Below are 13663 nucleotides of genomic sequence, written 5' to 3'. Positions count from 1 at the left end.
AACAGAGTGATCCACTGAAGCGTGAGCTGGTCCGGGACCCAGTGGCAACTTGAATCCCTCTACCTCCCCTTGTGTCTCTACCTCTGTCTGTCTATCTGCCTCTCCGTCCTTGGCCCCTCTCTCTTCCCCATCCCCTTGCACACTCCTGTCAGCTAACCTGTCTCCCCCACCCCATCTCCCTCATCCCGGAAGCTCCTGGCGGAGGAGAAGGCAGCGGTCCTGCGGGCGGTGGAGGAGCGGGAGCGGGCAGAGGCCGAGGGCCGCGAGCGCGAGGCCCGGACGCTGTCGCTGACCCGGGCCCTGGAGGAGGAGCAGGAGGCGCGCGAGGAGCTCGAGCGGCAGAACCGCGCGCTGCGGGCCGAGCTGGAGGCGTTGCTGAGCAGCAAGGACGACGTCGGCAAGAGCGTGAGCGGCCCCGGGTCCCCGGGACCCACACACACACACACGTGGGCAACCACGCGCCCCCATCCCGTGACGCTGGGGCACACAAGCACACGTGTGTGCTCTCCCACATGGAGGGTGAAGGGAACCGGCATCCGAGTCCCCCGTGTTCACGCCCCTGGCACACGTGTTCACGCCCCTGGCACACGTGTTCACGCATACACCCGGGAAGTGAGGAAAGCCAGGCAACAACAGGCCCAGCACACGGGGAGAATCTTCCAGCAAACATATATGTGCACACGCTGAGCATGACAGCCGTCCATGCTGTGTGTAGGTGGCTCCCGACAAGAGGGAGCTGGGATGGACATGTCACCTCACTGCCTCCCCCTCGTCTATCAAAGCTCCCCTCCCCTCTAGCCTAGCATAGATCTCCGGGCCTGGCCTCCCGCCTCCTCCATGGTCCAGGTGCCCAGGGCTCACTCGTTCTGCCCACACCCCTCCCAGGTGCATGAGCTGGAGCGAGCCCGCCGGGTGGCCGAACAGGCAGCCAGCGACCTGCGAACGCAGGTGACGGAGCTGGAGGACGAGCTGACGGCAGCCGAGGATGCCAAGCTGCGCCTGGAGGTGACCGTGCAGGCCCTGAAGGCGCAGCACGAGCGTGACCTGCAGGGCCGTGACGAGGCGGGCGAGGAGAGGCGGCGGCAGCTGGCCAAGCAGGTACAGGCAGGCCACCCGCCCGGCTCGGGGTGCCCTGGTCCTTCTGAGCAGCGAGGTGCCTGGAAGTCTCACCCCGCCTCCTGCTACTCTGGGATTTTACCCTAATCCCACCTACTAGCCAGCCATCCTTCTGTTCCCCAACCCGCTCACCCACCATGACCCATGAACCCACACACACATCCTGTTGACCCATTGAGACACCCTCCATCCACTAACCCGTCCACCCAGCTACCATCCCACATACTGAGCCAGCCGCCCAGCCACTCGTACATGGCCTCCCTACCAGCTAACACTTCTACACAACCAACTCTGCATCCGACTTCTCCATCCACCCAATACCCACTCCAATCAACCTCCTCTCTCCAGCCCAACTGCCCCACTATCTACCCACCTCCTCTGCACCCCCAACCAACCCGTATACCCATTTACCTGCTCATTGACTAGCTTGTCTTCACCCCACTTCATCCGTGACCTTCCTCCCTTTTTTACTTATTTCTTCCCCTGCTTCCTCATTCATTCCATATTTCTCTCTCTGCACATTCATTCATTCATTCTTCATTCAGTGGAGGAATTTCCTGTGGTCTGCAGCGGCAAGGCTTTTCACTCGGTGATGTGTGCTGAGCATGGGAGGGGCAGGTCAGCCCTGAGTATCAGAAAGACCCCTCTGGGGCCATGTGGGCAAGAGCGTGAGTGGCCCACATGGGGCACACAAGCACACGTGTGTGCTCTGCCACACAGAGGGTGAAGGGAACCGGCATCGAGTTGGGAGGCCCAGAGCAAGTGATGAAGAGATGATCCAAGGCCGGGATGAGGTGGGGGGGGCAGTATCTGAGCGTTTCTTTTTAAATCTCTCTTGGCCCCACTGATCCAGCCATGGGTTCATGCACAATTTTGTCCTGAGAGCACCAGGGAGCCAGCCACAGGAGGGCCATCAGCAGTGTCAGCTGTGATTGTAGAAGGACCTTTCTAGAGCCTTCAGGAATGGGCTGGAGAGGCCTGATGGGAGCAAAGAGGAGGCTGGGGCAAGCGGGAGGGAGAAGGCCTGAGCCAGGGCTTGTGGGGTTGGAGAGGATGGTTGGGTTTATGGCAGAGAGAGGCAAGGGGCAGGAGGAGTGGGGCTGGAGACCTGGCAGGGGCTGGAGGGTAGACCTCTATGCCACTGGCATGTAGGGGGAGCCTGGGTCTCCTGGCCCCTGAGCCCGCCCCTTCCGGCCTCCCCTCTCCCAGTTGAGGGACGCAGAAGTGGAGCGCGATGAGGAACGCAAGCAGCGTGCTCTGGCCGTGGCCGCCCGCAAGAAGCTGGAGGCCGAGCTGGAGGAGCTGAAGGCTCAGACCACAGCGGCCGGGCAGGGCAAGGAGGAGGCTGTGAAGCAGCTTCGCAAAATGCAGGTAAGGGGTGGGGCTTAAGCCGCGGAAAGGGGAGGGCCGCCCTCACTCCGGCTCCAAAACAAACTCGGACCCGCCCTCTGGATCAGCACCCACGTTAGGCAACAGCTCTATAAACATCCATGCCCCAAAGGCTTATTTGGTTCTTTTTATATTTTTTAGTTCCTTTTCTTAAATTCCTTAATGTTTGGGACTTCCTTGCGTCCCAGTGATTAAAACTCTGTGCCTCCACTGTGGGAGCACAGGACTGATCCCTGGTCAGGGAACTAAGATCCCACATGCCGCTGGATGGAGACATAAGTAGTAGCCAGGTAGCAAAGTGGCCGAAAGTGTAAACGCCAGGGTCAGGCAGCCTGGGTTCAGGTCGTGACTGTGCCACTCACCACCCTGAGTGCGTTGCTGAACCTCTCTGTGCCTCAGTTTCTCCATCTGTAAACTGGGTAGGAAAATAGTCCTCACCAACTGGAGTCGTGAGGATTAAGATTATCGGTATGTGTACAGAATAGAGACTGGCCCAAGGTAAGTGATCGGTGTTTTTCATCATTTTTTTGTGGCCGAGCTGCTTGACTTGAGGATCTTAGTTCCCTAACCAGGATCGAACCCGCGGAAGCGTGGGGGTCTTAACCGCTGAACCGCCATGGAAGTCCCTCCCAACTCTATTATTACTCCAGAGTCCACATATTATCCCCACTTTACTCTTACTTTAATTTTGATGTGCTTCTTTTTATAAAGAGGTGAGGCCCAGAGACGCGGGGAGAGCTGGCCCATGGTCACACAGCCAGCGGCTGGGAGCGGGGTGCAGAAGCCTGGAGCCCCCACAGGGCTGACTGCGAGGGTAGCGGGGCTGGGGTATTCCCTGTGAGTCAGGATCTTGCTGGGCCCGCTCACTCGCTCCGTTCCGCCCAGGCCCAGATGAAGGAGCTGTGGCGGGAGGTGGAGGAGACGCGCAGCTCGCGAGAGGAGATCTTTGTCCAGAACCGGGAAAGTGAGAAACGCCTCAAGGGGCTAGAGGCGGAAGTGCTGCGGCTGCAGGAGGTGAGGCCAGAGTGGGCGGGGCTCAGGAGGGTGGGGCCATGAGTGGGCGGGGCCGGGGATGCTCCAGAGCCCCGCTAGAGTCCTGAACCAGAAAGCCACAAGGTCGGTGTGGGATGGGCTAGAGCAGGGAGAATGGAGGCAGGGAGGCTGGAGAGGGACGATGAAGCCTGAGCCGGGACGCAGAAGAGGGAGCAGATAGAGACCATAAAGGAGCAGGATGGACAGGGCTGTGGGTGGTAAGGGGCAGAGGAAGGGAGGAGAGGGGGTCTGGCCCGATGACTGAGGGAAATTGGAGGAGGAACTGGTCTGAAAAGAGATGTTGGGCTCAGTGAAGAGGCCATGAGGGTGAGGGGCCCTGGCGGGCGGGCGGCAAGAAGTGGACACGGATCAGGGGCTGCAGAGATGGATTTAGGAGACATCTGCCTATAGAATGAAGCTCATTCCAAGGTTATCCAGGGGTAGCATGTTCAAGTGCAGTGAAAAAACGATCAAGAGACTTGAGGCATGAAGGGTAGGGAGACCAGTGCTCAGCCAGCCTCCCATCACCACAGCTGACCACCTGCCTATTTTGCTTGTTGCAGGAACTGGCTGCCTCTGACCGTGCCCGGCGGCAGGCCCAGCAGGAGAGGGATGAGATGGCAGATGAGGTGGCCAATGGTAGCCTTAGCAAGTGAGTGGCCCATGGTAATGTGGGGCAGGGTGCCCTCTTATGGCTATCCTGTTCTCTCACCACCACCACCCCCCCCCCCGCCCTGCCTGTTCTCCCAAGGGCTGCCATTCTGGATGAGAAGCGTCAGCTGGAGGGGCGCCTGGGGCAAATGGAAGAGGAGCTGGAGGAGGAGCAGAGCAATGCAGAGCTGCTCAATGACCGCTACCGAAAGCTGCTCCTGCAGGTGAGTGCAGCTGGGTCATCCCCTGCCTGCCTGAGGCCCATAACACTGACCTGGGACCATAACACCTTCAGTCCTCTTTTTCAATCCACATAGGAAAAGGGAATATTTGAGTTGGGTTTTGAAGGTTGAATAGGAGTTCTCTAGGTGGGGGAGGAATAGATGCATTCATTCTGTTGTATTTCTGAGGCTTCTCGAAGGCTGGATCCAGGGAGCATGATGCTGGTGATATAGGTTTCATTCCAAGGCCTCTTCTCCTGGCTTATAAGTGGTGACTTACAGGTGACCATCATCTCATCCTGCAATCACTGGGCTCAACTTCATGTGCATGTGAGGGGAGCAAGAGAGAGCAAGCTATCTGATATCTCCTTATAAGGGCACTAATGCCATCATGGGGGCCCCACCCTCTTATCCTCATCTAGTCCTAATTACCTCCCAAAGGCCCCATTTCCAGATATACACTGGAGGTTAGGATTTCATATGAATTTGTGGGTCAACAAACATTCAGTCCATGATACACCAGTTCCCCAGGAAGCTAGCCTGGTGATCTCAAAAGCATTTAGAAGTCAACCTGGAAAGGGTCCCAACTGGCCTCAAATGGAGCAGCTTGAGCTTCAACCAGGGTCATGATTACAACTGATTTAAATCCATCAAATCTGTTTAAACCCTCAAGTACACAATGACATTTTAAAAAAATATTAATTAGTCACTGTATTAGCTGACTGAGGGTGCTGCAACCAATTACCACAAACTGGGTGGCTTAAAAAGACAGTAACTTATTCTCTCACAGTTCTGGAGGTCAGAGGTCCAAAATCAAGCTGTCATCAGGTTTGTTCTTTCTGAGGGAGCATCTCTTCCAGGCCTCTCTCCTGTTGCTTGTCAGCAACCCTTGGCTCATAGATCCATCAGCCCGGTCTCTGCCTCTGCCTCACATGGCCTTCCCTGTGTCTTCTCTGTGTGTCTGTGCCTCCTTCCCTTCCTGCAAAGACACCAGTCATATTGGATTTAGTGCGAGGCTGTTCAGTTGCTAAGTCACATCTGACTCTGCGACGCCATGGACTTGAGCCCGCCAGCCTCCTCTGTCCATGAGATTCTCCAGGCAAGAATACTGGAGTAGGTTGCCATTTCCACCTCCAGAGGATCTTCCCGACCCAGGGTTCAAATCTGCATCTCCTGCACTGGCAAGTGGGTTCTTTACCACTGAGTGACTAGGGAAGCCCACTGGATTTAGGGCCCACCCCAATCAAGTATGGGCTTCCCAGGTGGCTCAGTGGTAAAGAACCCACTTGCCAATGCAGGAGACACAGTAAACTCCTGGTGGTCTATAGTCTATGGGGTCACAAAGAGTCGGACACAACTGAGCGGCTAACACACTTCAGAAAGGATAGAGGAGGAAACTGTAGATTAAAAGAGACTTTAAAATCATGTACAAAAAAATTTTAATGGGCAGGATTCAACTATAGAATCTAGGGATGCATCTTTGAGTAATAAAACTCAAAGAAAAAAAAAAGCAAGGAAGTGATCACCCTAAGAGTCAGGAGGGGGAAATTCCCTGGTGGTCCAGTGGTTAAAACTCTGCACTCCCAATGCAGGAGGCTCAGATTGAACCCCTGGTTGGGAAAATAAGATCCCACAAGCTGCACAGTACATCCAAAAAAAGAAAAATGTCAGAATGACATGTTATTTGGGGTGAAAGGAAGAGGTTGTTAGTAGAATGGATGCATGAAGTTCTATTTTTTGACCTGGGCAGTGGTGACAATGATGTTTGCCTTTTATTAACCTATACTGGAGTGGGTTGTCATTCCCTTGTCCAAGGGATCTTCCCAACCCAGGGATCAAACCTGGGTCTCCTGCATTGCAGGCAGATTCTTTACCGTCTGAGCCACCAGGGAAGCCCAACCTTTTAAGCCATATAGTTGATCTGTTTTTTACTTTTTCTGTATCACGGTTTTATTTTCCAATAAAAGGTTAAAAAAAATAGCATATGCTAATCACCACGTTGGTCTCTTCCTGTGAGGGTGAAATGAAGTAAAGTATGAATCAGACTGCATCTGACTCATTTCCGTGTCCCCAGCATAGGACCTCACTCAGAGTACTAGATGAATAAATAAACAGGCACTATTATTAGGGGTGTGGTTACACATTAGCAATATAGTAGCTCCTGTTAATTGAGCTGGCATTTCTCAAAACGATCCTGCATATCATTCTATCAAAACCACCTGAGGTGCTTGTTGAAAATGCGGATTCATGGACCTCATTCCAGACTTGCTGAATGAGAATCTCTGGAGGGTGGGATCCTGTGGTCCATTTTTTTTTTTTTTCACAAGCTCTCTGGATGAGCCTGGTGCAAACAAAAATCTGATAACCCTTGGGATAGACTCATTCACAAAGATAGAATTGACAGCATTTAAACAAGCCTGTGATAGTCATCTGGACTTATTTATTTATTGGGCTGAGTTGTGCTGCACGTGGAATCTCAGTTACCCAATCAGGGATCGAACCCGAGCCCCCTGCGTTAGAAGCTCAGAGTCCTAACCACTGGACTACCAGTCTCCTCTTGTGGTCTTCTTAAAATAGCAAAAACCTATCCAAAAGGTTAAAACCCAGAGCTGGCACTACTGTTGGTTGATAAGCCAATCAAGGAAAAATACATTTATTGAGTGTTTAGTATGTGCCAGGCTCTGCGCTATGCACTTAACAAGCATCAACTCACTTAATTACGGGAGGTTCTGGCCTTTACCTCCCACCTTCCCTCTGAGACTCCGCCATGACAGTCCTGCCTTCCCCACTGCTACAGGTAGAATCACTGACCACAGAACTGTCAGCTGAGCGCAGTTTCTCAGTTAAGGCAGAGAGCGGGAGGCAGCAACTGGAGCGGCAGGTCCAGGAGCTCCGGGAACGCCTGGGTGAGGAAGACGCTGGGGCCCGAGCCCGCCAGAAGATGATCATCGCTGCCCTTGAGTCCAAGTTGGCCCAGGCTGAGGAGCAGCTGGAGCAGGAGAGCAGGTAAGTGGGAAGGGAGGGCACAGCTGGAGGGCAACCCTCACGTTCTGGGCAGTGAGACAAAGGGGAGCTGTGTTACAAGCACCTGGTTTAGAAACATCCAAAAGGCATCATAATATTAATGGTTGATGATTTCCTGTATCATTTAGGATGCTTTGCGCTGCAAGTAACTGCATTCCTACTATATAATTTAAACAGGAATGTAGCAGTTAGCTATAGCTGCATAACAAGTGTTAGTCACAGTTGTGTCCAACTCTTTGCAACCCCATGAACTGTAGCCCATCAGGCTTCTTGGCCCATGGAATTCTCCAAGCAAGAATACTGGAGTGGGTTGCCATTTCCTTCTCCAGGGGATCTTCCCGACCCAGGGATCGAACCTTGGTCTCCTGAGTCGCAGGCAGATTCTCTACTGTCTGAGCCACCAAGGAAGCCCCATATGGAGGGAAGCTGCCTAACAAACCACCTTAAAATTTCAGTGACTTAAAACAGCAATCGTTTATTATTGTTCATGAGTCTTTGGAATAGCTGGTAGGTTCTGCTGACCTGGCTTTGGTGAGCCTCATTCACGCATCTTTGCTCAGCTGAAAGTCAGCTAGATGGATCTGCTGATCTTGGCTGGGCTCTCACATGTCTGCAGCCTTGCCTGGGTAAGCCTTGCCTGCCTTGCCTGCTCTAGGCCGACCCAGGCTTGTTCATATGACAGAGTGAAGGTTCCAAGAGAGAAAGTTTCTTAGGGCCTAGGCTTGGAACTGGTACAATGTCACTTCTGCCACATCCTGTCACTAAAGCAAGCCACGTGGCCAGCTCAGACATAAGAGAATATCCAGTCATGGTTGCCAAGCACCACCATTGCTAGGGGCCGCATCACATGGACTTCACCCTAGTGTGATGGTCCATGCAGGCGAGAATGGATGAGCATCAGGATAGGGAAATTCAGGAGACAGGAGGGAAATCATTGGAGGGGAGACAGGAGGTAAGGATGGTGCCAGGTGTCTGACCTGAAGATCTAGGTGGATCGTGGGGAATTGGGAGGAGGAGCAGGTTTGGGAGAAGGCATTGAGCCCAGTGCAGGGTGTACAGGGAATAGTGTACAGGGTCTAGCTGAGGCTGGGGGCTGAACCAGGCTAGAGCTCAGGAGACAGATTTAGTGGACACCAGGCTGTTGATAGTTGTTGAAAGCTGGGGCACAGCTGAGCGTGTCCAAAGAAAAGTGTGTGAGTGAGGAAGGAAGACAGCAGAGATGGTTGAGGATGCAGTTTTGGGCTTCTGGACTGTTCTACAAACACAAAGAGCTTGAAAAGGAAATTGAGAGAAAGAAGAGAGGGAGAAAGAAAATTCCAGGCCAGGTAGAAGGGAGGTCAGGTGGGAGATGATAGGTCCTGAACTGGGGGCTAGGGCTGTGAGGCTAAGAAAGGGGCAGGGCAGAGTCCAGGGGGTAGTGGGACAAAGTTTGGGTACTGACAGGCCAGGGGTGGGGCAAAAGAGAGAAAATGGGTGAGGATGGTGCCTGGCAGTCTGATTTGGAGACTTGCGGTCAGTGGGTCAGTTCCCTGAGAGAAGGAAGATTGGGAGTGGGGTGGAGGGTACAGTTGAATATGAGAGACCTAGTGAGATATGGAAAACTGGTATAGACAAGGAGACACTTTTAGGAACATCAAGCATCTTAGCTGAAGTCAAGGATTAGATGCCCTGGTGGTAGCCTGGTACCACCAGGCCTAAGTAGACTGTGGGAGCCAGGTGTGGGTGGGTGGGAAGGTGGGCAGAGGCCACTCCGAGAACAGGCAGCTGCTGGACGAGGCTTGGCGGGGGAGGTAGAACCCCAGCTGAGCAACTCTTTTGATTCTCCCCTTCGTGCCTCTCCTCAGGGAGCGCATCCTCTCTGGCAAGCTGGTACGCAGGGCTGAGAAGAGGCTTAAAGAGGTGGTGCTCCAGGTGGAGGAAGAGCGGAGGGTGGCTGACCAGCTCCGGGACCAGGTGAGCAGCTGACGTCATGGAGAAGCAGTGGGAGTTGGGGGGACCACTGACTGAGAAGTAGCACGTGACATCTCTAGAGGTAGTAAAAGCTCCCATCACAAGAGGTAATGTGTGGGCGCTGGACTAAAACAGTGCAGACAACATCCTGGGGCTTGGTGCATCAGTGCAGAGCCTGAATTAGTGACTTTGTGATCTGTAAATTCTGGAATCTAGGAAAAGCCCTGGTGGGGAGCTGAGACAGCTAATGAGAGGGAAGAAGTTAAATCCTACCCAGAGGCTAGGCCACAGCTTAAATAATAAAGTGGTATTTATTGAGTGGTTTCTTTAGCTAGTGCTAAAGACGTAACATGTAGTAACACTTAATCAGAACTCATGAGGTAGGTACTATTATTTTCCCTCTTATTCATGTCAGAAAACTGAAGTAACTTGCTCACAATTATTTATTTAGTAAGAGATGGAGCCAGAGCTCAACCTTCAGCACTTTGGCTGCATATCTGTGCCCTTAATTATTCATTGATCAGTAAATGTGTCCCACATACTGTGCTACCTACTTAAACAAAAAGACAGCATGCTTGCATTCTCTCATCAGCTCCATTTCATAGGTAAGGAAATGGAAACTTTAGAAAGGGGTATAATTTGCCCCAAAGTCACATGGTTAATAAAGACAGTCTGGATCAGATCCTCCTAGATCCTCTTGCCAGCCTCCACCCCAGGCTCAAATGTAATTCACTCTATTTGCTGTGTCCTTAAAAGCTCAGCTGTGTTTTATTCGCCAGTTATTTCACAAAACAATTGTTGAGCACCTGCTACGTGCCAGGCACTGTGCAAAGCATTGGAGATATGGCTGTGAATGACAGAGAATGTCCCTGCCCTCATGAAGTTCACATTTTCAACACAGGAAGAGGAAGACACCATAAACCTATAAAGAAGCAAAGATAATTATAGATTGTGAAAGGGGTTATGAAGAAAAAAAGAGAATAAAGAGAGGGGGATACAGAGGACTGCAGAATCCTCCCTAGATTGAGAGGGAGGTGGTCCGGAAGACCTCTCTAAGGAAGTGACATTTGAATTGATACTGAAGGGTAAGAAAGAGCCAGGAAGAGGGAATAGCCAGTGCAAAGACCCTGGGCTATGGAAATCAGCTCAGTGAGTCCCAAGCAAAAAAGCAGAGCAGAATAACTTGCGAGAAGAATGGGGTTGGGGGGTTGAGTGATAAATGAGGTTAGAGGAGTTGGCGGGAGGCAGATTATGTGTGTCCCCTCCTTGGAGAGAGAGATGGCAGGATCTGGGGGAGGGGTCTCACCACAGATGGCCTGATCCACGTGTTTATGGGAAGAAGAGCCTGCAAGGGCCTGGAACGCCAGGCTGAGGTGCTGGGACCTTGTCCCAGAGGTCATGGGAGGACCTTGAGCAGGGCAGGGGCAGGGTCAGATCTGAGCATAGAGAGACCCCTCTGAGGCCGAGTGGCGGGTGGTCTTGCATTTGAGCCTGACCTGGAGGCTGGTGAGAGGATCTAGCAGAGCAGAACAAAAGCGTCAACAAAAGGCAGGGCGTGTGATAGTCAGGATGGAGGAGGGATGGACATGTGGGGAGCTCTGGGTGAGAGCGGCACCCAGAGATATGACCCGACACCCCGGCTCCCGCAAAAGCTGGAGAAGGGCAACCTTCGAGTGAAGCAGCTGAAGCGGCAGCTGGAGGAGGCCGAGGAGGAGGCTTCCCGGGCCCAGGCCGTCCGCAGGAGGCTGCAACACGAGCTGGAGGATGTCACAGAGGCCTCCGAGTCCATGAACCGGGAGCTGAACACGCTAAGGAACCGGCTCCGGTAAGACCGCCCCGTGCATGCGCAACCTTTCTCCTAAACCCCAGTTCCCCCGTCTTCGCTCTGTGCCCCCGCCTTCATTTTATTCTGGCTCTCCGTATCTCCCTGCCTCTCACTTTTCTCTCTCCCCTCCTCCCGTAATTGCCTCCTGGTCTCTCCTCCTCTCCCCCGCAGGCGCGGGCCCCTCACCTTCACCACCCGCACGGTGCGCCAGGTCTTCCGGCTGGAGGAGGGCGTGGCGTCCGACGAGGAGGCGGCAGCGGAGGAGGCGGAGCCGGGGTCCGGTCCGCCGCCCCCGGAGCCCGAAGGGTCCCCTGCGGCCCCACCGCAGTGACCCTACCCTGCCCCCCAGCAGCCGGGCCCTCCCCCCCGACCCCCCTCCAGGTGCCTGTCCTGAGAACCGCCCTCTGGCGTCTTGCACTTTGGAAACGGTGCCGCCTTCCGGCTTGACGGCACTTATCCAGCCCACCCCGGGGGTCCCGGGAGACTTCCCCGTGAACCCCTAAACAGAGGAGCGGGCAAGCAGGGATCGCGGACTGGAGCGATCTCACTTGGGAGAAATTCGGGTGTCGTCGGCAAGCTGGGGTCCCATCCGGCTCCAAATCCTTCCTTCGGTTATGAATGATCTTTGTTAGGAAGGGAGCTTGGCTCGCCACGCCCCCTCCCCTTCCTCCTCCCACCCCCTCCTTCTTTCCTTCTCCCGGTCTCTCCACTTAGCCACCGACCCCGGAACTTATGAGCAACAGCACCCTGAGCTCCAGGCGGCCCTCAGCCTTTGACCCTTGCAGAAGGGCAGGATGAGGGGACCTCACACATCCCCTCTCCCCTCAGGTTCCCTCCCGTTGCTCTTGTGTGATCACAGTTCAGCTGGAGTTTCCCATGGGGGCTGGTGGAGGCCCCATACCCTCCCGGCCTTCAGACTGTGGCAGAAATAAACTCCAACCCCGACTGGACCCCGTGGGCTATGTCTGTTCCTCCAGGGGTAGGGAGACAGGACCGGCAAGGGTCGGTGCGGAGCCGGGGGGCAGTCGGTTGGTTCTAATCCAGCTGGTCGGTGTCGGGGGACCTCCCGCTTACCCAGCATTTAATGTGGAAGAAATCATTCCCCTCTCACCCGGCCTCCCTCCGAGGTATCCCCTCCATTATACAGATGGGAAAACTGAAGCTCAAAACTGCAGGGTCCCTGGCTCCACACCTCCCAGTCAGCGAGTGGTAGAAGAGGGAGCTGCACTCTAGCTGACCCTCAAGTCTTTGCGAAGCAACGACAGTAGTGACTGTTGAGCTGTTTGTTGAATACTATTTACCGAGCTGTGCTAAACTTGGGACATTAGTCTCAACTCGTAGAGGTAGAGATTTCATTGTTTTCCAGTGTCTAGAACACTGCCTGGTGTAGTTAACCTTTTTATATTTGCTGGATGGCTAGATCACCCTCTCCTTTTTAAATTGGTTAAATGAATAGATCACCCCCTCCACTTTCTGAGTGGTGGAAACAAGCTCAGAGAGGTTGAGAGACTTGCCCAAGGACAAACTGCTACTAAGAAATAGAACCCAGGCTGGCTTCAGAGTGGGTAACCCCTGAGCCCACATTGGGGACCCAGGTCCATCCCTTTTCTGGAGACTAGAAACTCTCATCTATGAGCTCACATGACGAGTCATGTGACTTTCCAATTAGGGCTATCAATTCAGTTCAGTTCAGTTGCTCAGTCGTGTCCGACTGTTTGCGACCCCATGGACTGCAGCACGCCAGGCCTCCCCGTCTATTACCAACTCGCGGAGTTTACTCAAACTCATGTCCATTGAGTCAGCGATGCCATCCAACCATCTCATGGATCCCCATTTTTACCATCAGGGAAACTGAGCCAGCTACTTGCTCACCCCCAAATCACAAGGTGAGAGCCAGCGATGAGGGGCATGTCTGCACCCTCAAAGTGCATGTCCTTGCCATTTTAGTACGACCCCTGCTCTTGAAGACCCAACCCTTAGGCCTGCCCCCAAAACCCCTTTCAGGAGACCTTCCTCCGCAGACAAGAAGGATGAAACTTTTAAATGAAAAGGAAACTTTTATTTTGGTGGGGAGTGACAGGGTGGGTGGGAAGGGGGGGACATGACACTTTTTCTTTGGGGAGGGGGGGTGACATGCGGCAGCTTCTGCATCGGGCGGTTCATGCACCCAGGGTGGGCGTGGGGGAGGCTTGGGGGAAGGGCCACGCCGACCCCTCCCTCCCTGCCCTGGGGGTGGGTTGAGAAGACCCGCCATTAGCACCAGAGTTGGACGATTTGCAGACCTCCCCTCCCCAGACTGCCTCCGGACACCCTCCCCCATTCCTGAGAGCGCCCCCTTGCCACTCCCCCCCCACCCCAAAGACAGGCCAGGCCCGCCCCGCCCACTTTTGAGTGAGAAACTTATTGCTGTGTGTGTGTTGGGGAGGAGCCGCTGTGTTCAGAAAGACCCCCGCCG

The 13663-nt window shown here is 54.0% G+C and overlaps 1 protein-coding gene across 15 annotated transcripts in view; it reads left to right on the top strand.

Annotated features, from left to right (window-relative positions):
- The window catches only part of MYH14 (myosin heavy chain 14), a 79743-nt gene extending 67585 nt beyond the window's left edge, over positions 1–12158 (top strand). For 10 of the 15 annotated variants that reach the window (XM_081514563.1, XM_081514570.1, XM_081514569.1 and 7 more), the window contains 10 exons: positions 193–405; positions 886–1098; positions 2326–2487; positions 3391–3519; positions 4101–4189; positions 4289–4412; positions 7207–7415; positions 9278–9386; positions 11036–11208; positions 11380–12158. In XM_081514563.1, coding sequence (XP_081370689.1) covers positions 193–405; positions 886–1098; positions 2326–2487; positions 3391–3519; positions 4101–4189; positions 4289–4412; positions 7207–7415; positions 9278–9386; positions 11036–11208; positions 11380–11539 — 1581 coding nt within the window. In that variant the 3' untranslated portion in view covers positions 11540–12158. Of the gene's footprint in view, positions 1–192; positions 406–885; positions 1099–2325; positions 2488–3390; positions 3520–4100; positions 4190–4288; positions 4417–7206; positions 7416–9277; positions 9387–11035; positions 11209–11379 lie in introns of all 15 variants that reach the window. The other 5 variants (XM_081514575.1, XM_081514568.1, XM_081514574.1 and 2 more) reach the window with 1 other exon arrangement.
- Positions 12159–13663: the final 1505 nt, after the last annotated feature.

The sequence above is a fragment of the Giraffa tippelskirchi genome, chromosome 7 (assembly GCF_054371585.1).
Source record: "Giraffa tippelskirchi isolate mGirTip1 chromosome 7, T2T-mGirTip1v1.2.pri, whole genome shotgun sequence".
In the NCBI taxonomy this organism is placed as follows: Eukaryota; Metazoa; Chordata; class Mammalia; order Artiodactyla; family Giraffidae; genus Giraffa; species Giraffa tippelskirchi.
Note: the sequence above shows the minus strand (reverse complement) of the source record. Positions and strands in the feature narration are given on the sequence as shown.